Below are 27,601 nucleotides of genomic sequence, written 5' to 3' on the forward strand. Positions count from 1 at the left end.
AAGTGTATCTTGCACAACTGCCAAGCTGGTTACTACAGTAAGAGAGTACTATTTGGGATTTGGAAGTTCTAAATTGGTCTCCAGTCCAGGGGATCTAGAAGGGTTTCCAGACCTGATTTTTTGCTTCTGGATATTGACTATCCAATAACTACTTCATGCACTCTTTTTAGTATTTTAGATGAACATAGAGAAATAACTGACAATCGTCACTGAAAATATTAGGTGGGATTCCTACCTTTTCACAGTTGCATTTTATATTTGTAAAGATAAGGCCCAGAACAGCCTGCTGTGGTGTTTGCTGTGCTGGTTGCTTTACAAGCTCATCTAACCATTTTAGGTTAAAACTTATTTTCTTAGTGAGACCTCCTGTGCCAGTTAACAGTTAATTTTAAATCCCCTGGGATAATTACATTTTTTTTTTGTATAGAGATACTACTTTTGCAACTGTGAAAGGCAGCAGGATGTGAATCCCTGCAAAATGTACTTAAGTATGTTTATTTATGCTATGTTGGCCCTTTAACTAGCTGTTGGCTTTAGCACCGGGTGGGTTGGCTTGTATGAAATATATTACATGAATTCAAGCATTGTTTTTGGTAAAAAGCATCACCCCCCATTCCTACGTCCCGATCTAATGCCACTATGCACAGAATGTTTTATTTATGCATGCAGAAGGGGAAAATTGTCGTGAAAAGACAAACACAAGGCATTTTTTAGATATGCTTGTAATCTCAAAAGCACAATGCAGCAATGTGCTAAGCTGATTATGAATTAAGTTACCTTCAGTGAGGATGAAGATATACCAACTCTACTAGCCAATAAATTTAGCTCTAACTTTACCCTTCTCTATCCTCCACCTGTCCCTCAAGCTATACCTGAAACTGGCTCCAGTTATCACACAAGACCAAGTCTTAAAAGTGCTGTCTAAAGCTAAACTTACTGCATCGATGGATCCTGACAATATCTCTGGATGCATCTTAAATAGCATTAAGCATGACTTATCAGCACCCTTAACAACACTGTTTAATCTTATCCTCCATACAGGTTTTGTACCAAGTGAATGGAGAACAGCTACAGTCATTCCCCTTCATAAGGGAGGACCTTTCACAGACTCAGGCAATTACAGATATATAATTCTGACCAGTGTCATATACAAAGTCATGGAAAGATTCATCATGGAATTAATCAATCAGTACACAGGGAGCCTCCAAACACTGGACCCATTTCAGCTTGGATTCATCAAGGCAGGTGAAGCTTACTCAACCTGGTGGATTTTTTTGAAAAGGTCACCAAAGTACAGGATGAAGGCAAAAATGGTACACGTTGCATACCTCAACTTGGCCACAGAGTTTGATACAACTTCCCACTCAGGGACAGTGGAAAAGCTAAATAAACTGGGAATAAACCCCTATGTCACATGCTGGATTGCCAGCTGGCTCACAAATAGGATGCAGGAAATCAAACTAGGGATGTTATCTCCACAACACCACCAGTCACCAGTGGGGTCCTTCAGGATTCTGTGCTGGGACCTCTACTGTTTGGCATCTACTTTTTTGAAATAGAAAGTCAATATCAAAGGGTTCAGACTAAGTCTGCAGATGATTACAAGCTAGGAGTGGTCAATCCCCAGATGACTTGGCCGTCCGGCAGGAAGTTTGGATCAGATAAATTACTGGCCCCAAAATCATGAACTGAAACTTAAAGCCAAAAAATGTATCCTTTAGGAAGTCATCTACCTCAGGGACCTACCACACTGACAATCTGTCCCTAAGAGATGACTCAGTTGTTCAGGAATTGGGAATGTACATGAACATTGACCTAACTTTTGATCAACATGCGTCTTTTGTTGTAAGAAAGTCCTTCTATATTGTGCAGCTTAAAACAAAGGCATTGTCTCTGGATCTAGGGATATCCTTGTCCCTCTTTGCTCAGCCTTCATTAGGCCAATCATTGAATATAATGCTCCCTTTGGCATTTATCTGTCCAGATACTTGCAACAACTGGAATGCCCACAGAGATACATTATTAAAAGGATACAAGGCCTACACAACATGTCCTACATGGACTGACTCAAAGTCCGGTCACTATACTCTGTATCATACAGACTGCTAAAAGAAGTGATCTGTGTCTGACATACAAGGCATCTTCTGATCCATTACTGATGGATTTACTGCAGACCAGCAAGTCAAATGGCATCAGACATATTCAGTCTTGGGATTTAAACCTTTTCTGTAACATCAACAGAATGGTTTCAAGGGACAGGTAAAACTTGCAGGGGATACAGTTGCTGTGGAATAGATTCTCTGTCCCCATCCACATTAAACAAAGTTCAGCCCTGTCCATTTTCAAATGCAATTTAGATATAGGGTTGGGAAACAGAAAATTTACCCATGGACTGCCCCCTGTACTACTAATGAGCAGAGGCAACTCCTAAATGCTTTATCCCATGCATGGTATAATCCCAGTTATTCTCATTAGGGGTAATATATAATGATTGACTATGGGATGGATAAGGCCAATCTAAAATCAAATGAGATAGGTTATTTTGAGCACAAAAAATGGAAATCAGCTAGGACTAAAACTAAACTAAACTAAAAGGGCAGCTAGCCTAGTACTTACTATGAACCTAAATGATAAAGTAAATGTTTGCAGTTGTTTAGTATTTATTCAGGCTTGAGGGGTTGGCCATTCATTATTAATTCCACCTATGATGATTATAGTAACGTGTAAGTCCTTATTCATGTAGATTTGAGTGGGGATTTAGTTTTATATGTGATGGTGGGGACAAGAATTTTGATGGATTTCTCTTAATAACATAAAAGGAACACAAAATAAATATACTTTGGTTATAAAATGTATAAAAAGTAATGGAGCACCTTTACTTTCTGGAAATGTATGTCAGTGACTCTACTAGTTGGTCCTACAGGTTAGCTGGGGAGGTTTCAAAACTGGGATTAGGATAGTGAATGTGTGTGGACTGCTTGATAGGAGCCATGTCTCTCAGGGCAGTAACTGAACTGAATATAACTGAGAAGAAGAGCAGGCTGCTGCAGAGGACAAGGCAAAGAAACAAAGCAAACCAGAATGGCAAAGCTGCAAACAACATTGATCATTATGTATTACACGTGTTAAATAACTCTACCAACAGTATTCACAAGGAAACATGATGGGTAATAAGTGAAAATGTCTGCTTCTGTTTTTTTTGGGGTGAAAGAATGAAAAGAAAATAACTAAGGACTGCTGTCACCGGTGTCAAAACAAAAAGGACAGAGGAACAGAATGGTGCTGTGCCAATCTGTACCAGTGTTAGATGCATAACTGTTAAACACTGTTTCCATGTGTAACTAGAAAGTAACAGAAGAGTCATGTGATGTTGTCAATGGTGTGTATAGGAAATGAAATGAGAGAAGATACAGAAACTGATAATACTACTACTATTCAAAGAAAATGATAGGAAGTAATACAACACTGCTGCCAGTGATTGACAGAGTGTAGGAGGGGATTTCATACTTTGTCTCACTCTACGAAGGCTATCTGAGATCACCAAAGTCCGAAGTATTTCATGACTACTGAAATGCAGAGTTTAGATTATAATTTGAACACCAAGTTTTGCAGATCGGGTTGCTGTACAACTGAGCTTGATGGAGTGTAAATCTAGATTTAAATACTACACTTGTCAGAAAGGGCTGCACAGAATGGCTGGAAGGAGTGTAGATCAAAACCTGAATTCTGCTTTTAGCAGTAAAACTTATAGACTGGGGTTGTACAGAACTGAGCTTGAAAGAACTCTGAGTTTGGAGGTTGGAGAACAAAGCCTGAACAGTGGAAAAAGGAGAAGGAACAGAAGATCTGAGCTTGGAAAAAAAACATGCTCCTTCTAGATCCCTCTTGCCAACTTCCTTTTCACCTGTGCTTCCACTGCCTTGTACTCCTTTGCTGACCTTCTACTTAACTCCTTTCAATGTTTCTCCTTCACTGCCTGCTGCCATTTCTTACATGCTGTCTTTTTTGCCCAGATCACTAGTCTCACATTAATATCTAGTCACATGACGTTCATCTCTTTTTAAAATTATGACTCTTCTTCAAACTCTTGTCCACAGCCTTAAGTATCCCCTCTACCCACAACTTGCATACCTATAGATCGTTCACCCCCCCAGCCCCAATTTGCATCTGAAAACATCAGCCCATCTTTGATCGTCTCCTGTGGTCACCAAACTCCACTATTCTAAACTCCTACATCATCAGCCTTGTTTATTTCTTACTTTTCTTCCAGTTTTCAACAACACAACATGGGGCTCAATGTTAATGGCAATATTACTGACCTCTCCTTCCTAGTTAAGTGCAAATTCTGCCCTTTGTAGTACACAGGCACACCAAATGGCTCAGACACTCAAGGCCCAATACATAAGTCATCCTTACAATTTCTCTTTCTCTCTGTCCTGGAACTTGGAAGTCTATTCGATGACAACGTGGCACATTTTATGATACAGGGTACTACACTGACATTTTTACAAGGTGACTACCTTTACATTTCATGAAGATGAAAGATTATATTGTACAAACTTTCAAGAACACCCCATACATTGATATATACTTCTATGAATCTTCATAGAAAATTGCTTAAAAAAAGTTTTTGTACAAGCCAACAATATTCTTCTCTAGTTATAATATCAAAACTATAGAGAATCAATATTTTTTATATTTCCATTACCATTTATTTGCAAAGCCCATCAAAAATGTAATTACTGGTTCAGTCACTAAATGCACGTTAAGTACAGATCTTATATTTCTTGAAACATTTTTAATTCACTATGCAGTGTTCTCCATAATATATAACATAGCATATACTATAAGGTGGCTTATTACACAATGTGTGCTCAGACACTTACAACAATCTATTTCCATTTTAGAAATCCCAGATATTAAAAGGCATTCAATAAAAGGACTGAAAACTGCATATGAAGCCATATTGTTATGGTTAACCTCAGTAAGAAAGTGTATACAAACTTGGACATACAAATAAATAAATAATACAGGTTAATCCCTTCTACTAGTACCTCTGGATTAAAATACCTTAGATGTACTTTATGAAGTTTTTCCATGAAGAAATGAGAGGGAAACCATATATTATTTTGCGGATATTGCATGTTTATTTATTGTATTGCCAATCTTACATTTTCTAATCTGCTTTAGTATTTTTAGTATAGCACAGTCTTCTTATTTTATTCATTGTCACCTGTGCTGTGCCTGCAAATGGTCTGTTGTGTACAGTCTCACTTAACAGACTAAACAAAATAAATAAATAAATTGTTACTGTCATTTTATTGTCCCCTGCACTTTGAATGAAATTGGTCAGAACTGATCAGTGCTCTACCTGAGTAAAGAAATGCAAAATAAATAAATAAAATAATGTACTGAACTTAGGAACAGAAATGTATCATTATACATGTTATCACCTCAGGTTTCAGTGAAAGTAGGTACGTATCAGCTTCAATCTGAATGAAAATGAAACTCCAGTTCTCATCAGAAACATTCCTTATCTGTATTTGCATTCAATTAGATTTTTAGTTAACACTGCCTTAATATTTCCTCACATAAACACTTACACTGTACATGTTCTGGTGGTGGCATTCTTGGTAGCATTGTAAAAGGAACCTGAAATCCAGTAATGGACGGATCTGACAGATGATAAAACAGATCATTAAGCAATGAAATCAAATATAAAACTGTGTCTATTAGCAAATATTTAAATAAGACTTTGATTTAGCACTGTAAATATTTATGCCAAATATTTTGTGTCCTGACATTCAAGTTAGTTGATGAAAGGGCTAGTTAATAAATTATAAATTATACAAGATAATAAACAAAGGGATGTGCATAGCACATCCATCATTGCACTAGGGTAATACTATGATAGCTTTTCAATGCAAGTATATAATTTCAAACTAGCTACATGATGCAGAAATGCATGCTACTCCATAAGGGTCCAGAAAGAAGAATAGTTCAACAGTGGGAGGCACAGCTAATTAAAAAAAAAAAAATACACAGACCAAAAATAGATGGGCCCACAGCTCTCATATTAGACACACTGTTATGTGTGAAAATGACTCAAAGCAGTCATCCAGTCTTGTCTGGATAGTGCAGCATTAGCAGATCTTTGTTACATGTGGCACCACATGAACATGCAAACATACTGTGACTGTCAATGACGTAAACCAGTGGGTGCAAAAGTCATCACAGACACATGCATTTCAACCTCAAGAACATTCTGATAACCAGGATCTAGCAGGAAAATTACAGCCATCTGCGGAACAAACCTAAGCAATACACCAGTTATACACAAGACAAACAATATTTATCTTGTCAAAATCAGCCAACACATTTCTATCTAGATGCCAGCTGGCCAAGATGGACTATGACAAACCTACAGGTTACCCCAAGCCATCTATGAAGGTAACAATCACAGTCTTGCCATATTTGATATCTATAAATTCAGCGATACATGCCAACTTGGAGTCATGAAATGGGCATACTGCTCAGGTCTTTGCTTGAAGAGAATTTGCAGCTTACAACAAGTACACTGACGAGATCAAAACAGAGATGATGCCCCACACATCTGAACATGACAACAAAAGGATGCAAACAAACAAAAGCAAACCATGCAGGTATCCGAAGAGGACAACAGGCAAGCACAGACATACAAAAAATGAAATACACATATAGCTCAAGAGGACAACAGACATGAGTGCAGTCACACAATAATGAAACACACGTGCACCTAAACAGGACAACAGGCATGAGTACAATCACACAATAATGAAATACATGTGCAGCTAAACAGGATAACAGGTGTGAGTACAGTCACATAATAATGAAATACATGTGCAGCTAAACAGGATAACAGGTGTGAGTACAGTCACATAATAATGAAATACATGTGCAGCTAAACAGGGTAACAGGTGTGAGTACAGTCACACAATAATGAAATACATGTGCAGCTAAAGAGGATAACAGGTGTGAGTACAATCACACAATAATGAAATACACGTGCACCTAAATAGGACAACCTGCATGAGTACAATCACACAATAATGAAATACACGTGCACCTAAATAGGACAACCTGCATGAGTACAATCACACAATAATGAAATACACATGCACTTGAACAGGTCAACACACTCAAGAGCATACACACAAGTGAAATGCACAGCTATCTGAACAGGACAGTGGTCTGGAGTGTAAATACACAACACTGAAATTCATATGCACCTGAACAGGACAACATACATGAGTAAAAACAAACAGCACTGAAATATACCTGAACAGGAGCAAAGTTATGAATAAAACACACAGCAATGAAATACACATGCACCACAACAGGACAAGAAGCAAGTACAGACACACAACAGTCAAATATACACACACTGTAACAGGGCAACAGGCATAAAAGCAAATGTAACAATGAAACAGATACACACCTGAACAGGACAACAGACATGAATATAAATACCCAACAATAAAGTACTTATGTACCACGACAATACAACAGGTGAGAGTACAAGCAAAACAGGGAAATACACGCATACCTGAAAAGGACACCAGGCATGAACATAAACACACAACAATGGCATACACAGATGAACTCTAAGCTGTGGTTAGGGGAGGCATAGAATGGATATGGAGGAGTACAAAGCAGATGAAAATGTCACACCTGTGTACAGATATGTAGACGTTTCAACATCACCAATATAATCAGTGACTACACCACAGATGATGATAGTCAGAGTTAGGTGTGCATATGCAAGATGGGCGAGGACTTCTACAATGCACACATGTAACAGCCATAGCAAAGCATGCAGATGTAAAGCAATGAAGAAATAATGCAGGTAGTTTGGCAGGACTGCAGTGAAGAAAAAGGTAACAGCTAAGCGATAATGAAAAGATGAGAATAAAGGTATGACAAGGCAGGTGTATAGGGCCACATGTACATTGTGATATCCAGCAAAGCAAAACAGGTCATAAAAAGTCCATATAAATCAAAGCCATACTCAGACATATGCCCTGTACACCATGGTGCATAACTGTTAAAATAATTTACTTGAGTGACATAAGCTAGAATTTACAACGTGGAGTATTTGTCATTGCTTGTGGTTATATATTTTGTTGAATGGATTTTTTCTCAGTAGTTGGCTAGCTAAATAGATTTTCTGCTTAGGTTTTCTATTTAGAGGCATAGTCTAGCACTATTTGGGGTATAGGTATAGGTAAGGGTGGGAGTGCTACACTTAGAAAAGGAAGGTTATGTTCCACAGTGAAATGACAGAATACATTACTACTATTGTTTTATTAACACATTTACTGTCAACTCACAGAAAAAGGGTTCTACTGATGCAGGCATTCTCTGTACATAAAGGCATTATTTCAATTATCTAAATACTTTCACTATGTGAAGTACTGATTCTGTAATGTAAGTACTGTCCGCACATTGAGACACTTTTAGTGATAGGCTCATAGGCAAATACTAGGATAGCTGCCCATGCAGGTTATTTTAAGCCTAGCAAATTTTCCTTCCTGTAGATTGTGTGTGTGAGGAAAACTCCTTAACCATTATGCCTGCACATGGAGATGCTGTTTAACACTGAGACACTGTTTCAGTAACACATACTGTTGGTACATAGAGACACCTGCAGTATGCAAGTACTGTCCACAGGCAGTGCTTCCGTGTAAAAAAATGCTAGCACATGGAGACACTGTTTCAGTTACATAGAAATCTGTACATGGAGACACTTTCAGTGATGTAAGTACTGGCCTAACATGCAAAGTTTCATTGATGTAAACACTGTCTGTACATGAAGCATTGCTTCAGTGATACAAGTACTGTCTCCACACTGAGACATTGTATCAGTGAAGTAAAAACTGTCAGCACATTGAAACACTGTTTCAGTGAGGTAAGCACTATATGCACACAGAGACAGTGTATCAGTGATGTAAAAACTGTCATCAAATGGAGACACTATTTCAGTGACACAGGTGCTATCTGTAACTGGAGACACTTGCCGTGATATAAGCACTGTATGCACAAGAAAACACTGTTTTAGTGATGTACACCTTGCTTGTAAATAGAGACACTGTTTCTGCGATGTAAGCACTGTCCGCACACAGAGACACTGTTTCAGTAATGTAAGCACTGTCTGCACATGGAGACACTGTTTCAGGGATGTAAGCACTGTCTGCACACAGAGACACTGTTTCAGGGATGTAAGCACTGTCTGCACACAGATACACTGTTTCAGTGATGTAAGCACACTCTGCACATGGAGAGACTGTTTCAGGGATGTAAACACTGCCTGTAAAAGGAGACACTGTTTCAGTGATGTACGCACTGTCTACATACGGAAACACTGTTCCAGTGATGTAAGCACTGCCTGTAAATGAAGGCACTGTTTCAGTGATGTAAGCACTGTCTGTACATGGCAACACTGTTTCAGGGATGTAAGCACTGTCTGTAAATGGTGACCCTGTTTCAGAGATGTAAGCATTGTCTGTACATGGAGACACTGTTTCAGTGACACAGGTACTATATGTGAAAGGAAACACTGCAGTGACGTAAGTACTATCTTCACATGGAGACAAATTTTCAGTGGTGCAAATACCCTTTGTATATGAAGACACTATTTCAATGATGTAGATGCTGTTGGCATGTGAGTGGCATATTTCAATGAAGTAGGTACTGTCTATACATGGTGATAATAAAATATTGATGTTCATGCTGTCTGTGCATCAGTATTCAGTAATGCAGGTACTGCTATCAACATGGAATCACTGTTTCAGTGATAGAAATACTATCTGCATGTGGAGAAACTGTTTGAGTAAGGTAAGATTTGTCTTTAAATGGAAAAATTGATTTATTAATATATACTCAAGCTTTACTCTGTCGCATATAGCCTACTCAGAGGCAATCTCTGCCTAACATAAAAAGCTATGTCAAACCCAGAGCTGTTGGACATGCTCCACGTAAAGAAATCACAATCCCTCTGAGCTACATGCTCTAGGGACCTAAACCTTGTGACCACAATAAATAGAACATGCTGGAGGGCTAGATTCCTGTCTCAGAGACTTCCCATATTCTGGAACAAACTACCTGTCTATATCAAACAAAGCTCCTCATTAGCACTCTTCAAGAATAACCTTGATGAGTGGATGGGAGATAGGAAATTCACCCCGGGGATCACTTCTGTGGCTCTGCTTGACAGGGGCACAGGAAAATAATTTTCTTGGTTGGCAAAAGCCAGGGTACCATTTGGCTAGGCTTATATAGGCCCTAGCGCCAACAGCCTAGTACCTACCTATGAGCCTATACACTATCTTCACATGCAGACTGTATATGGAAATGCCATTTACTTACTTAATGACTGACTGCATTTCATTACCGGGAAAGTCCAACTGGGAAAGAACTCTGTTTCAGAGAAGGCCTGGGGAGTAAAGCTCCAGCAGAAAAAGTTCTACAATACAATCAACGTAAAATGTTTCATAGCTATTTTGCATACAATGCACAGTAAATAAATCATGAAACTCAGGAAAATACAAAATTATAATATTAGGGAACAGAGGTTATAAACACTTTAAGAAGTATAGATTGTCACTAAAATCAACAAATTATCAACTAGAAAGAATAGTTTACTTTCCCTTTGAGACAGCTGGTTAAGAAGATGTACAATGATTTCCTGGAGGAAAGATTAAAAGGGAAATCTGGTAGAGTTAAATCTAGGAAAGTACAAGACCACAGCAAAGCTTCCATTAGTTTTATTTTAGTTGCAGTTTTAATTATTTTAGGATATCCATTTGTCTTGGGGGGGTGGAGTTCTACATTTCTGAGACATAACCAGAATCGTGAGTCCTCAGCCATATTGTTTAATTTGGCTACAAGTGGTTGATGTTAATCTGTGGGTGAGGAGTTCCATTTGAGTAGTGTTTGAGCATGACAGTTTGAGATGGACAAATATCTGGTTTGTGGATAAAGTTGTGTGTCACGAATTGTGAGAAAATTAAGTACTGTCAGTTTTCTGCAGTTTACCTATTTCACGGCTAGCCAGTGATGGGTCTTATCAGGCAGACTTGCTGTCAGTTTGGCCACATTGTTATAGCACAGCTCTAGTTTACTTCTCTGGATGGATTGTGAGACTAGAAGTGGCATACAACAGTGCTGGAAAAAGGTGGGTTGAAGCAATGTGTTTTCTATCATTCACTGTCAGACAAGTTTTGACCCTACAGAGTAAGTTGATTTATTTTTTCTTTTTTTATATAAGTTCATAGGTAAATACTAGGCTAGCTGCCTTTCCAGGTCATTTTAAGCTAAGCCAATTTTAATTTTTGTGATCTAAATAACCTATCCCATTTGGTTATGAAATGGCCTTACCCCTCTCATGGTCAATAATTATATATTACCTCTAATGAGAATAACTGTGATCATACCATAGATAATCAGACATGCTCTATGCATGGGATAAGGCATTTAGGGGCTGCCTCTGTCTATCAGTACTACAGGAGCAGTCCTGGGGTAAATTTTCTGTTTCCCTTCCATAGATCTAAACTACCAATGAAAATGGACAGGGATAAATTTTGTTTTATGTGGATGGGGAATCTATTCCACAGCACCAGTATCCTCTGTGTGATATACCTGCCTCTCCAAACCATTCTGTTGATGTTGCAGAAGAAGTTTAGATCTCTAGACCTAGTATTTCTGATACATTTGACTTGCTGATATGCAGTAAATATACCAGTAATGGGTTGAAGGATGCCTTGCATGGCAAAAGTTACCTCGTAGCAGTTTGTAGGATACTGAGGTCAGTAACGGGGCTTTGAGTTGATTCGCACAGGACATGTTGTTTTGGCCTCGTATCCTTTTAGTAAGGTATCTCTGTGGGTGTCCCAGTTGTTGCATGTGTTTGGACAGACATGTCAAAAGGGGCATTACATTCAATGACTGACCTAATGAGGGCTAAGTGAAGGAGGAAAATGACTAACCCTAGATTTCGACACAATTGTTTTGTTTGTAAACTGTGCTGTATAGAAGGACTTTCTTACAATAGATACATGTTGGTCGAAAGTTAGGTCACTATCCATATAAGTTCCCAAATTCCAAACAACTGGGTCAGCTCGTAGTGGTGTATTGTCAATGTGGTAGTTCTTGGTGTAGATTACTTCCCAAAGGATACAAAAATTAATTATTTGGCATTTAATTTCAGTCCATGATTTTATTTAAGACAAATTTTCCTGAAGGATGGCTTTTTGTTTTACTGTTCGTTTTATGTGATGGCCATATTTCAAGTTTTTGTCTATGATTATGCTTAAAATTTGGTACAATTTACCATTTTAATGTTTGCAATGTTTGATGACATTATAGTGAATGAAGTTTCTGTGCAATGAATTGTTGTGAAGTAAAGAAAATTAATTTGCTTTGTTTAGGGTTTAAAACTAATTTACTCTCAAAAAGTCAAGTTTCAATGAAAATGAATTAAGTTTGAATAACTTCTTGCAGGTTTTTCCATATTTTGGGTAGAGCAGACCAACATGGAATCATCTTAATATGCGACTACGGTGGCTTACTGCCTGATGTGCGAAGGTCATTTATGAAAATATTAAAATAAATAAGAAAGGACCAAGGATGGACCCATGGGGTACATCTACAGATGCAGTGATGAAAGAGAAGATGTCATTTTGCCATTTAACAACCTGAAACCTATTGGTAAATGAGCTTTGAAACCAGGAGAGTGACAAATTTGCAAGTGCTATGGTAAAGGGTTTGTGTAATAGTTTTTGGTTGGATACTATAGCAAATGCTTTTGATAGCTCAAGGAAAAGTGCAAATGCCAAGCTGCCTGCTTTTCTATATAGGTTCATATTGTTAATAAAATTAAGAAGGGTAATAATGGTGCTGGGATGAAAGTGAAAGCCAAACTGAGCTTGGGATAAGAGGTAATTTTTGGTAACATATCTAAGAAGCTGGGATTGGATGTATTTCTCAAGAACGTTGGACAGAAGGGGTAGAATAGCTACTGGTCTATAGTCTGAGAGATCAGAAGTAGTGCCTCCCTTGGACGGAGGTATGACATAAGATTTCTTTTCCACAGTATTGGCACACAACATTCACTGATGGATCTGTTTATTACAATAGAAACTGGATATGTTAGGGCATCAGCTACAATTCTGATATATTCCGCCAGTAAACTGTCTGGGGCTAAAGTGGCTGGCTATAGTTTGAGACATGTCCTAATACAGGAAATAGAAACAATCTGTTGCATTTTAGGATGTTGAACACTATATATGATAAAATGTTGTAAAAATACTATGTGAGTGTAACACTTTCAGTAATTTAAATACATGGCCACATTGTTTTGGTGATAGAAGTGCAATCTGTATGTGGAAATGCTATTTCTGTGAAGGATGTGCAGTCAGACATGCAAACATTTTTCCAGATGTAAGCACTTTGTTATGTTTTAGAACAGATTAGTTAACAAGACAGCATATGTACATGAAGAGGTCACAGAGAAACCATGGGATAAGGAAAACAGATATGCAAGACTTCATACATTTATGTACATACGTGTGTCCAATATATATGTACACAGACAAAAAAAACAGACACACACACACACACATTTTACGTGGTAGCATTTTGGAGTAGTGAATGCTGTATGTGACATAACAATAGTAAAAATTATACATTTCTGTATGTCTCAGTTTTAAAGCACTGATAATGCCAATAAGTACGTAAATAATACTGCTACTTAAAGAACAAGTCGGTATTGTGCTATGTATTGTACAGAAAAAAAATTACTGCCAGCCCAGTTAATGAGTCATTATGATGCAAATTATGTAAGTGACAGTATTTTTGCTGGAATAAGGGTTTTTCTTAGCTATCATTGCAAAAGGGGAGGCTCATCATCCTATGTAAAGATTCACTAGGCCCTCAAGGATGAGGCTCGTTGTCAAAGACTGGAGTTTGGGGAAAGGCTGATACTGTATTTTGTCAGTTAGAGAAAGGTCCCGATTCCTGGAGACTCACAGGAAGGATGACTGTTTCCAATTTCCTACAGAAGCTCTAAAGAAACTGTGTAAGTGTGGGTTTAGAAAAGGATGTTGTGAGTGTCAACATGTCTAGGAGCAGCCTATTACAAATTTGTTTTAGCTGAACCACAAGTTGGATTTTGATTTAGACTTCTTGCCTGAATGGTGCAGACTACACTGCAAGACATTTTCTGACAGTAAAACTTTATTTTTTCCATTACAAGTCAGCTGCAAAAGGCTCTGTTTTAGTTACTTCTATGTCCTGTGTTGTCAAAAAAAAAAAAAAACATCTATGTCTGCAGCACATGGAAGCAGTGGTATTTTGTGACAACTAGTTCTATCCTTAACTCATACTTATACTCTATGATGGGTCTGATATGGGCCAAGTACAGTGGTATGATGACCTCTCTGGACCAAGATGTTATGTCCTTACTTAGAATTTCAGCAACATAGAAGGATTTTCTTACTACCTTGGACACATTCTGGTCAAAGGATAGGTTACTATCTGCATGAGTTCCCAGATCCCTGACTAGGAAATCAACTTTTAAGGGTGTTTGATTACACTGTTACCCAGGGTGGTAAGACTTCCCAAAAGATACAATAATGCATTTCTCAGTACTGAATTTTAAGCCATGGCTTTGGCATCAAGCTTTTTTCTGTATTAGACATTCATGAAGGGTATTCTTATCTTGGGGTGGGGGGTGTTAATGACTGGTCCCTGTTTGCAATAATCTGCAATCTTTATTAGCCAAAGCCCACTGACATTGGCTTTGACATGCAAGAAGTAGATATCAAAGATGTGTGGAACCAGAACAGAGCCATGGGTGACTCCACTGGTGGTGACTGACCTCTTGTGGAGGTGACCTCACTGTTTCTAACCTCCTGGGTCCTATCACTGAGACAGCTAGCTACCCAGTGTGTTATTTTATTTATTTATTTATTTAACATTTGTTTACTGGGAAAGTGCAACTGGACACAGGTCTTTTTTTAGTGGAGGCCTGGGGAAAAAGCTCCATGAGTACCAGTAAATTTTAATGCACACATTACAATAATCAATAAAGAAATAAATCTGTTACATCTTGACAACAAAACCTAGGCTTTGAACATAGCTAGTACTAATTGTAAAGTATGTTTTATGTCAAGATATAAGGTTAAGACAGGTCGGTAGGAATAAAGGATTAAACATCGGGGACGAAGATATGGTTGGGGTGTACTGTGATATATCAGAGCATTCAGGGTCTATATCATATTGTCAAACTCTTAAAAGTTCGAATGTCATACGATTGAACACCATATGATTGAACTTTTAAAAGTTGGAACGTTTCAACGGAGATCTCCGTACAGTGCAGAATGGGAAGATTTCCCTTCTCTGCACTGAAGTGCGATCTTGAAGTTGGTATATTTAAAGAGCAGGGGGTGTGTGGGTAAAGGGGGGGGGCTTGCCCCCCTACTTAAACCATTCAGGTAGGTTTTTTCTTTGGTTTATTTATTTTTTTTACATTTTTGAACTTTTAAAACTTTGATCATACGTTGTCGACCATATGACATTCGAGCTTTTAAAAGTTTGATTATGTAATATAGACACAAGCATTCATTAGTGGTTAGTACAGGAACATAGCCACTAATTTTTTAGATGAGCTTTAAGTGATGGCTTAAAGTGGTTAGTGGATGAGACTGAGAGAATGGATTTAGGATGGGAGTTCCATATACGAGATATACATTTGGAATTCTCCTGCAGTGTTGTTGGCCTTGGGGACGGCAAGTTATTTTTGTTAGAGCGAAGTGTTCTGCTGGAACTGCAAACAAGGATTAGATTTTGTAGTGCAGGGGCTCTCTTTGGTTGTATTACAATTTTGTGAGTTAGAGAGAGTTGGTTGTAAATAATAATGTTGGGAAACTCAAGCCAGTCTAGTACCCTTAAAGCTGTACAATAATATGTTTTATATGGGCAGTCAGATGCAAACTTAGCAATTTTATTATAACATTCTTCTAGCTTATACAAGTCAGTTTTCCTTAGATTAGTTAAAATTGGAGAGGCATATAGTAGAGTGGAGAGCAGATGGGTTTGTGCTAATGTCATTTTGGTCATTGTGGTCAGGGACCATTTGGGCCTATATAGACTAACAAATTTGTTATGGACTTTTTTATAGTTAGGGAGACATGCATGTCAAATTTTAGGTTATTGTCTATTTCCACTCCAAGAAGCTTTGCATAGATTGTCGGAGAGATGACAGTATTATCTTAGATGTCTTGTTAGGTTGGAAGAGTAATAATTTAGTTTTGTTTGGGTTCAGGATTAGATGGGCATTGGCTAACCATGTTTCAACAGAAGAGAAAGATTCCTGTGTTTGAGAATGAAGAGCTGACAGAGAAGTGGCAGCACAGGTAAGTGTTGAATCATCTGCATAGTGTATTATAGAACCATGTGGAGTAGCTGTTTGTAGGTTATTAGTAAAGAGGGAGAAAAGGAGAGGGCCCAAGACAGATCCTTGGGGGACACCAGTGAATAAAGGAAGGAGTGGAAACAGGTCGCCCTGCCATAGAACAGATTGTTGATGGCCAGACAAACAGTTATGAAACCATGCTGTGGCAGATGGTGAGAAGGATAGTTCAGTTACTGCATGCTTTTGATAGGTCTAGAAAGACGGCAGATACAAAGTTGCTGTTATTCCTGTGATGGTTTACGGTACTAGTGAAGGTTAAGAGAGATGTAGTGGTACTATGTGATGGGTGAAACGCATGCTGAATATTTGCGAGAAGGTTATTTGTTCGTAAGAATTTCATGACCTGGAGATGAATACACCTTTCGAGTAGCTTTATAAGAGGTGAAACAATAGCAATTGGCTGACAGTTTGTCAGTTCTGTGGAAGGTCCCGCTTTATGAAATGGGATTACATAGGAAATTTTCCACAGTTAAGGGACCTTGTCTTCGAGAATGGATCTATTTATAAGGATTGAGACTGGGAAGGCTATAGATTCAACTGCAATTTTGAGGTATTCACTGGCTGGTTTGGTATCAGGAGTAGGGGTTTGTTGCTTAGAAAGGGCAATTATAGATTCAGTAAAATGTTTGTCAAAAATGGTAGCTATGTTATCGGAATTGTTGTGGATGTTTGGGGCTGGTGTAGTAGATTTTCCTGGGTGAAGGATTGAGTTTATAGCTGGCCAAAGTTTTTGAGGGTTTTTTTGATATGTGTTTTGAATGTTATGATACAAATTTATTTTATCCTGTTTTATTTGTTTTTTTGCCTTATTTCTAAGTTCCTGATACTGTTGATTAGAAACTACTGCATTAGTCTTACACCATAGTTCCCACTGCTGTTTTCAGAAGGGCCCCAGTGTCTCTGCTTAGCCAGGGGGCATAGTTTGATTTTACTCTGATGGTTCTAACAGGGACATGTGCATTTAATATATCTAAAAAGGATTTATTAAAGTGGTTCACTGCGTCATCCAGGTCAAGGTATTTGAGTGGAGTCCAATTGCACTTTTCCAGGTTAGCTAGGAAGTTGTCAAGATTAAAGTTATGTTTTTTCTGAGTTGTTTAAACATAGTAGGTTTTGGTGGGAATATGTGTTGTAAAGGAAATGTGGGTATGCGGTCACTCAGACCATCAAGAAGGCAACCTGATTGGAATGAGTGAGAGGAGTTATTTAGTAATATTTAATTCTAGGTTGATTGTTTTTTACTAGCTTTATCTATTTGGGTATGTTCTTGAATAGTTTGTGTAAAACCATGGAAGTTTATGTGATGGATGGGGTGATCTGTATCACATGCAAACCAGTCTAAATTAAAATCACCAAGTATGAATGCCTCCTGACTAAGGGTGCTACTTGCCCAGTGCAAAAGATATTCTATAACTGGGGCATTATTTCCTTGAATCTATCCACCCATAGTATGGAGTAACCTGGGAGTAGTATTTCATTATCTTTTGTACTTGGTTTTAGCCATGTTTCAGTGATTATTACTATGTTTAAGGAGTACCCCCAAAGTTTGTTGACAACGTCTGAGTTGGGTACTGTATCAAATGCTTTAGCCAGATCTAGGTAGGCAGTATGCACAGTGACCTTTTCAAATAAGTCCACCAGATTCAGTAAGCATGACCTTCCTTCTACAAATCTAGACTGGAATGGATCCAGTATCTGGAGGTCTCTTATGTCCTTGTTTATAATTTCCATGATAACTCTTTCCATACCTTTGCAAATAAGACTAACGAGATTAATGAGTCTGTAGTTTCCAGGATCTGCTGAAGGCCCTCCACTATGAAAGGGGATGCCTGTAGTAGTCCTGCATTCATGTGGCACAAAGCCTGTTTTAAAACTATAGTTAAATAATGACTCTATGGGTCCTGATAACTCATAATTTGGGCTGTTCAGGAGACATCCTGGGATGTTACTGGGGGCCCACTCAGGCCGTGTTCTTGGCTTTAGTAAGTACAGCCAGTACATGCTTCCTCATTATAGTTGGAGGGGTTATGTTTGAGGGTATTTTGGAGGGGATGGTTGGGGGTGAAACTGGAAATGAATTTGTCTCCTAACAGGTTTGCTATATCACTAGGCTCAGTGAAAGTGGCACCATTAACCACCAGTTCAGTACACTGTTGTGTGCTGCCCTTGAGGTTAAATAGCAATGTTGGAGTTCTTTCAGAAACTTTGGCTGAATGTGCTAGAGGAGGATGGGCAGACAAAGAAAGCAACTTTAAGCAGGTAAAAGATAAGCAGAATATAAAAGCAAAGAAGCACAAACAGGACCAAAGACAATTATCTCACTATTAACTTTCTACTACAGTTTAAGGCACCAAACTATGTAGAAATTTATCTGTAACCCTGTTTATGGAAAAATGTAATAATAAAAGACTAAGACTCTAAATCTGGCAGGAGTACACAGTTCTGCCACAACTGTGAATTAGACTACAACACCAAGGGCAGACAGGGTTTAAAATAGAAATGGATAGCGTTTACAAGTAATTCTTCTTATGGAAACAGAAGTGCAGAATAATGCAGAAACACAATCTCCCCAAAACTGCTCATTAAATTACAAGACAAAGGTCTCAGAACAAATTTAAAAAATGCAAACAGATGGGACAGAGCAGAAAAGTACAAAGTAGTATTACCACACAGGTCACCAAATGCAACTAAAATATTTAAGTAGAATTTAAATAATTAAAGTAATGCAATTTTCTTTCCTTATTTTATTTTTTCTTTGAAAAGCTAGTTACTCACAGTTCCACATATGTCCATACTAAGTTATCAGCACTTCAGAACCATTTTAAGCATAACCACATTTCTGAACCCAAAGGTAAGAATCAAACTCTGTATCTTGTACATGTGAAATAAACAGCTTGACCATTCTGCCAACTCCCATCAACACAACTTGTCTATTCAAAGAATGGTAAGAAAAGACAGAAGTATTTAAAAAAATCTGATGAAATGTCAAGTTTGAATAAGCCAGAAATAGAACTGAGAGTATGACAAAGATGTTCAGATTAAACATAGAAATGTTTAAAAAATAATAGAGCTAGGAGAGAGAGCACAAAGACAAAAAGAAAAACAAAGAAAATAAAAGCAGTAGTTCTCTGCAATACCACAGATGTTAAAGGGAAAAGACTGTATTAAAATGATCAAATAACTGGACAGGTGTTCACATTCAGCCTGCATAAAACAGCTGAGACCTACATTAGTTAAAATGCAAGCATCCCAGCAGAAGGTGATGCTTCTAACAAAATTATGGTTTAACTGAAAGATGCTGACCATTGGTGATGCTGAGCTGTTTGTAGAAAATGATTGCTCACTTTTACTGCACAATTAAAAGTCTTTATTCCAGTCATTAAGTATTGTCAAGAGGCTAGGGTGAGATTTAAATTGCTATGTCTACCAGTTTTTACAATATTTCTACAGGCAGGTCAAAATATAATATATATATTGAGACAGATTAGGCTTTGGATGCGATAAGAAAGTTCAGTGACAAGAATTCCAGTCATCCGGGTGAAAGGAATTCTGCATCTTGACTATCTACAAGTAAGGGAGACTCCAAAATACATTGTACCAGTGAAGCCATTCCCCATTTTTCAAGTGACAGTACTTGAGAGGCAGACAGAAACCTAGGATCTGGCCAGAAGAATTATGAGAAGAGTGGATTTGAACCAATTACTAGTATTTTAAGAAGGCAGAAAATGGGGAAGAAGACTAACAACTAGTCAGGAAAAGCTGAAGTTTGAACAAGCAGATGGTACGGTGAGAAGATGTGTACTATGGAAAAGTCTAATAATGTAGTGAATTTGGTAAATAATATGGGAATTATGCAGTGTCAACCATTATGTGTTGCTTATTTCGAACTGGTGATAGAATTAGAGCAAATTACTAGAAAAAGAAAACAATGGTATGAATATTTTTCAACATCTAAATATATTTTAAATTTACTTTAATTTTACTGACATTTGGTAACTGGGTTGGAGGGCTAGTCACCAAACTTTTTTTACAGACATGACCGCAGCCCATAAGGGCAACAGTTTAGAATAATCAGAGATATCACACTAGTTAGGAAAGCAAACCATTTACAATGGAGGTAGAAAATGACAGTAAAATACAGATTTACAACAAATATTTCATGGAGACAAAAAGTGCAATGCAGATAGAGAAAAGCAAATGAAAATTTAGAAACAATATTTTGAATGTATGAATGCAAAAAAATTGGCAATGACATCTTCCTTCAATATTGGGTTTACAGAGTATAACATATGTTTTGCGCGTTTACAGTTGTCAGTACAAAAATATTCAACAGCATAAACTTTTTAAAATAGCACACCATTTACAATATTTTCTTGGACTGCAAAAGCCACGGTACCTTTTTGGATGGGTTTGTATAGGCCCTAGGGCCGATAGCCTAGTACCTACCTATGAACCTATACAGCTTTTGATGTCAAATCAGCAATAAAATTTAAATTCAGGTTAAAGAAGGTAACTGCAGTGTGAATATTTTACACAGTATCAATAACGTGGCAATGTACTTGATGTTATTTACTTTGTGTGCTTAAGACTTTTCATTTTAGCTGGTACAGGCGCATTCCTTAAGAAGGAACTCTTTGAACATGCGTAAAGTATCTCCTTGACTGATATGTAGAGGAAGTTATTTCCAGATGGTAGGTGCAAGCTTTGCAAATGCCCTTTTGCTACAGTAGTCTTAAATCTGGGTCTAAGAAGAGAAGCAGTATCCTCATTTATATGCCTCAGTGCACAGCTGTGTACAATTTGCAGTTTGGATTTTAATGGGGGGTGGCAATGGACTAATTTGATGATTTTATAGAAGTGGGGTGCATAGTAGGGTTTACCTTTCATTTTGTGGTAGCTATTTTAGTATGGATAAGAATGAGCAATGATGGGTTCTCCGGTCAGCAAGTAATGCTTCTTCTTCTTCTTTCAGCTTTTCCCGGTTAGGGGTCACCACAGCGGATCACCTGAGCGCTCATGATTGCCAGTGGAGTTTTTATGGTGTTGAGTTGTCAGCCCAGTGCCCAACCTTCCACAGAAGGCACACACACACACACACACGCACACACTCGCGTCTAGGGCCAATTTAGAGTGTCCAATCCACCTACAGCATGTATTTGGGATGTAGGAGGAAACCGGAGCACCCAGAGGAAACCCATGCGACCACAGGGAGGACATGCAGACTCCGCACAGAAACTAATGGAAGATCATATTCACTTTTTGAGATTAATATGTTCCTTGCTATAGCTTGGTAAGATGCTGAAATAAGTAAGTGGGATAGTTTATAGCAAGGTTTTAGCTCTGAGAATGTGTTTTGCTTATAATAATGACATTGAAAGATAGATGATAAGGTGATACAACACTGGAATCAAACTTGTAGATGCAATTACTAAACAGGAAGATATTCAGATATGAGATAACTTTTCTAACATTTTTCTAGAACTATATAACAATTGATACAGGCCCTCAAAATAAGGCACTATGTGTGAGGCACAACATATTGACAGCAGTTAGTTTGGAAATTAATAGAAAGGAGAGCACAGTGAAGGGTAAAACAGATTAGGTTGGAGCTGGGCAAAGGAAGGACTAGGACTTGAGCAGGTTGTCCTTTAGAGATTTTTTTGAAGCTGTTAGTGTTACAGATAGTTCTAAGACAGGGGGGGCAGTTTATTCCATGCTTAACAACTGAGTCTGTGGAGTAGTTTTCCTAGGTTTTTCTTTGACTTATGAATATCCAACAGGTCTAGGTCAGAGCTACGGAAAGTACGACTGGAGATATAAGAAGAGATGATGGTAGAGAGAGAAGGACAGGAGGTGGGTTTGTTTAGGATAGAGTGGGTCAGGTGTAGCTGAGGTATCAGGAGTTGTCGTAATTCAGGCCACTGCAGGTTTTTTAGTGATAAGCAGTGGTGTGAGTGGTAAGGTTGAACTGGCTGCAAATCTGGTGACTTTATGTGATTTCAAGTTTGAACAAAAGGTGAGCTTGTGTAAGGACTGGGGCAGCATACAACAGAGTTGGAAGAAGGTAGGCTTGAGGAAGGGAGTGTTTAGAATGACTTGTGAGGTATTTTTTGTGACTATAGAGCATGCCACGTTTTTGGTGAGTCATTTTAATGCCCTGATGAATGTGGAGATGCAATTTTAGCTCATCATCAATTGTAATTCCAAGTAGTTTTGTGTGGTATTCAACAGAGACATTATTGTTCAGGGAGGTGACAGTGACTTTTTGTGTTGATGGAGAGATTTAGGGAGAAAGAAGAGAAGTTTTGTTTTCTTTGGGTTGATTATGAGTTGGTTACTTATGAGCCATTTTTCAACAGAGTTTCTTTCTTTCTTTCTTAAGTACTTTGGGTTTCTGGCCCATGCTTCCTGCTTATTTCTTACAAAAGTCACCATTTTTACTGTGTCTGTTAGAACTACAGCAATTAGCTCTTCATGAAAGGCAATAAAAGCTAGTTGTGAGAGAATGGAAGGTTAAAAAGGAAAGAAAGAAAAATAAGCAGTGCTACAATTGAGTATCTCCCCATCAATGAATGTGCTAAACATACATTTATAAAATCATTTTCTTTTTCAATGCTAGTCAGTGAATTTTCTTAAAAAAATAGTTGTAAAGTAAATTGTTAACTGAATATAAACAGACTGCTCTACAGCCAGGAGGGAAACACTGATTATACTTGTAATAATGCATTTGGGTGCAAACATTTGCAATATGTGCTTCATCACGAGTATCTCTAGTTGTATGGTAAATAATGGCAGTGGAAGTAGTAAATACATTTGAAGCTGATGCTTAAATGGGTAAGATTTGATTTTTACAGATGTACACACACACACACACACACACACACACACATACATATGTTTGCATGTCAAAGGGACAAGGAAATACAGTGATCTGAATTGTTTGGAAAATGTGGCAGACTCAAATAGAGGCATGAAACTGCAAGCATGGAAGTCTTACTGGGCAAATGCTATACGATATGTATAAGCTGCTGGCAGGAAAATGCATGTAACATAAGTGGCATGCATCACATATGATTGTGAATTTAAAATGACAGAATGAGTGCATTGTCAATTTTAACATGGAATAAAAATGGCCTTACAGGCACACTAAAAAGAGAACATTGGACTGTTTTAAAAATATAGGATGCAAACTGCCCTCTCAATCATCTTATCTGAAGAGATATGAAACATAGGAGTTTAATAAAGAGGGGATTTCAAAATGGATAGTTGACAGTATATCACGAAAAAGGAAATACAGACTTGTTATACTAATATGAAGAAGGGTATAAATTCTGGTAGAAGGAAAAACAAGATAACAGTGGAAGATTTGTGACAGGATGCAGATACTGGTAGAGAAAGAGGCTTTTTAGCATGTACCTACACCCCCCCCCCCAAAAAAAAAAAAACAAAAGCAGTTCTGAAGCTTAAAATAATTTGGAGAGAACTAAGTCAGGGTATTTTATTTATTGGGGTATGTGGAATTTAATGTGTAATAGTGTTGATGTGTTTCTAGACTACAAGAGGGAAGCTATAAGTAGAGAAGTTATTTTTTTAAAAAAAGTATACAAATATTTGGTAAGGAGGATATCACTTCTGTAGCAAAAGGTAATATATTCACCAAGAAACAATTACTGGCTTAGGCTAGCAAGGCACTATATCTCACAGGAACATGCACATTTGGTTGAAAGCATTGTGACCCATGTTTGACCATGCACTTATAACAGCTCTGAATAAATACACAAGGAATTAAAATAAAATAAAGGTACTGGTGCTTTTCTATATATTCATTAAAGGTTGAGGAATTTAAGGACTGTGCAACAGTCTTAGCATTATCAGGGCAAATAGAAGTGGTTTCTTACAGGCTAGCTAGTATGTGGGATAAAACAAGAACAGATATTAAATGTAGTGCAAATATGGGACAAAACTATTTAGAAGAATTGGAAAAAGTTGCAATTTTGCAGAAGAACGGGACTTTTACATTTAAGTGGAGGGACAGCTATAGAATGCTAAGAGGAAAATAAGTGAATATTTGGATAATATGCATGACATTAGAAAAATTACTGTTACAAAATGTTTTCCAATAATAATCCTAGAACACATAAATTATTACTGTGAAAACCTAGGCAACAGAAAGGGGGCAAAATTCAAGGACCCCATGGCAAGAAGATTAAGTAGGAATCCTGAAGAAATAATAGATATAGTTCAGCAAAATTGTAAGTATCTATACAGTGCAGAAGAGTGACAAAATCAGGGAAGGGACAGAAAATGATGCATGCTTTAAAACTTTAGACATTCCAAAGCTCTGCAAAGAGGAACCTAAACAATTAGCTGTGAGGGTAGATAAAGAAGAAATAAACACTGTGATGTAAAACCAAGCAATAGGGAAATTTTTAAAAAATTGATGGAATTCTTTAGAAATCTGGATATTTCAATGGAAAGGCTGTTGAAAATTTGAAAACACTGTTTAATAATGTTTTGAAAGGGGGAATACCTGTGCATCACGAAAAAAGTGATAGGATTTTTAGTGGAACCATGAACAGTAAATGATATAAAACAGACCTTTATTAAGACTTATAAAATACTGCATGATAACTATACAGAATAATCAGAAGAGTTTAGAAAAGACTGGGACATAAGATTAGACTAAATTACAAAACAACAATTGGGGGATCTGGATCGCTACGGAATCTAGATACACTAGAGTCCAATATTTAGTATATTTGCATGGAAATGTTTACATAGGTACTTCTCAGCTTCAGACTTCAGAGAATGTTTCTTCAAGTGGAGAGCAGATGCTGGTGATATGAAGGACTGCAGGATGAAACTGGAAAGACATGTTTTAGGAATGTGGGGTGTTAACCAAGTTTAAGGACTCCACACAGAGTGTCATGACAATGGTGTTGGGGGAACATATTATTTTAACCAAAGAGATGACACTAGTAAGTTGGTGTTTTGATTTAGAAGTGTCAAAACATGATAATGTTTAATCTTACTAGTAGCAAAAAAAAAATACATGAAAGTGAAACTAAAGGATTATACCTGATGTAAATGAAGTACTGAATATTGTAAAGGAAATAAGTGAAACAGAACTGTCTGTATTAAAAGTTGGAGGAAGAAACTTCCAGAAAATAAATGGTGCATTTGGTAATAATTTACTTTACATTACTTGTTTATTTGTTTGCATTTGGTGACCAAGAATATTCTGACTGATCTAAAAACTTATTTTGAGTGGAAGCATGGGGAGAAAAACTCCAACATTTATACAACAGATGTTAACACACACAAAAAATGAACTCTATAAGGGTATTTTTGAATGCATATAAAAAAAACAATTATAAAATACATATGTGCATAAATAGAAGACGTTAGTAATGAAGATTACAGATAAATACATATTCAATATATAGCAATAGGTGAGGTCAAAATGTAAATAATGTAGTGGGTTAAAGGAATCAGAGGAGGACAGAGAGAAGCTAGGACAGTAGGGGTTGGAGACAGGGTAGATAGAGATGAAATTTGAGTACAAGGACAGGACCAAGTGGAAGTTATGTAGGTTTCTAGATTGTAAAGAAAAGTTTTATGATTTAAAGAAATGTTTGATCCTTAATCTCATGTGTAAGGTCTGGGTATTGAAATTCCACAACTTTGCTACATGAACAGAATCTAAAGTGTCACCAAAGTGATTACTTGATCATAAAACAACTACGGGGCTTTGGGTCTGAGATTGTAGGCTTCTAAGTCATATTTTATAACAAAATTAGAGATGGTAGGTATCAGCTGGGTTCATATAGAATTTTCTGTGTGTTACCTGATTAAATGTTAAAAGATGTTTTAGCTCTAGCCAGTTAATCTTATGGCATAGCTTTCAGTGATGAGTTTTGTTGGGGACATTAGCAGTGTAAGAAAGAAAGAGACTCTTGGAATAAACTTATGGCAGAAACATTCAATGTATGTTTGGTTTCAAGACCAGTAGTTAATGTACTTTTTGATATTCTCAAGGTACATAAAATTAAATAGACCCTCAAGGTCAAAAACAGAAGCACTGGCCTCTTTGGTAGACAAAAAGTTGAACCCCTTAATGAAAAATGTACCCTCTTGTATAAAAGATACATTTGATTTTGTTGACAAATTAAAATAACTTGTGGTTAGTTACATTGGATGTACAAACTTTGGACTCATTTATTCCACAGGACATAGAAATAGCATGGGAAATGTATTTTATTCAAGACAAAGCTGAACTACCTGGTAATGATGTGTTTTTAATGGGCAATAATTTTTTCCATTTTAACAAAGACTATTACAAACAGGTTTCCGGTGTAGCTATGGGGGCAGTTATGGCTTCCAGTACTGCAAATCTTTATGGCCAAATGGGAATATATTTTATGTATCAGATGGACTTTATGCAGTTCATTACTGGCTATTGCTAATATATTGATGATTTATTTCTTTTGTGGTCAGGGAATTTACAGAAGCAGGGTGATTTTCTAAACTACATAATTAGGACCACTCCATTTTTATAGATTACAACACACTATTCACAGGAAGTGGTAATGTGTTTGGACACAGACATTTTCAAGAGACCTGACATAGGAAACTTAGATACAAGGATTTACAAAAAGCAAGTCAGTGGAAATTCCTGACTTCGCTCCAGCAGTGCATACCCAAAGGGCTTAAAATTTAACATAGTTAGAAGCCAGATGATTAGGGCCTCAAGACTTACCTGTGAAGAAACAAATTTTGAACACAAAATCAGAGAACTTAAAAACATGTCTACACAGAGTGGGTACGGTGAAAGTTAATGAAAGTGTAGAGCAAGTGAAGAAAGACAGGGCAGGGAAATTCAAACCTATATTTTTTTTAGAGATGTAGGTACAGAAAGAGATAGCTGCAGATGCAGACAAAAAGTGGCAAAAATAAAAACATTAGTGAATCTAATGTGAATATATGGTAAACAAAGTTTTATTTTCAGTTAAAATTTGATAGCACTTTTGTGTGTTTTTCAGATTTCTTTGGACATCATTCTGTTGCAATCTTAAATTACTTACACACCCC

General features: G+C 37.3%; 1 protein-coding gene across 3 annotated transcripts in view; it reads right to left on the reverse strand.

The window, feature by feature from the left end:
- LOC122817246 (E3 ubiquitin/ISG15 ligase TRIM25-like) overlaps positions 1 to 27,601 on the reverse strand; it is a 1,463,860-nt gene that overhangs the window by 267,003 nt on the left and 1,169,256 nt on the right. Inside the window, exon 12 of one of the 3 annotated variants that reach the window (XM_044090464.1) lies at positions 5,604 to 5,675. The exons of the other annotated variants lie outside the window; for them this stretch is intronic. Within the exon in view, the coding sequence (XP_043946399.1) occupies positions 5,604 to 5,675 (72 nt within the window). The remainder of the gene's footprint in view (positions 1 to 5,603; positions 5,676 to 27,601) is intronic. 3 annotated transcript variants of the gene reach the window in all.

Source organism: Protopterus annectens, chromosome 12.part0 (assembly GCF_019279795.1).
Source record: "Protopterus annectens isolate FY-2018-M chromosome 12.part0, PAN1.0, whole genome shotgun sequence".
NCBI lineage: Eukaryota > Metazoa > Chordata > Ceratodontiformes > Protopteridae > Protopterus > Protopterus annectens.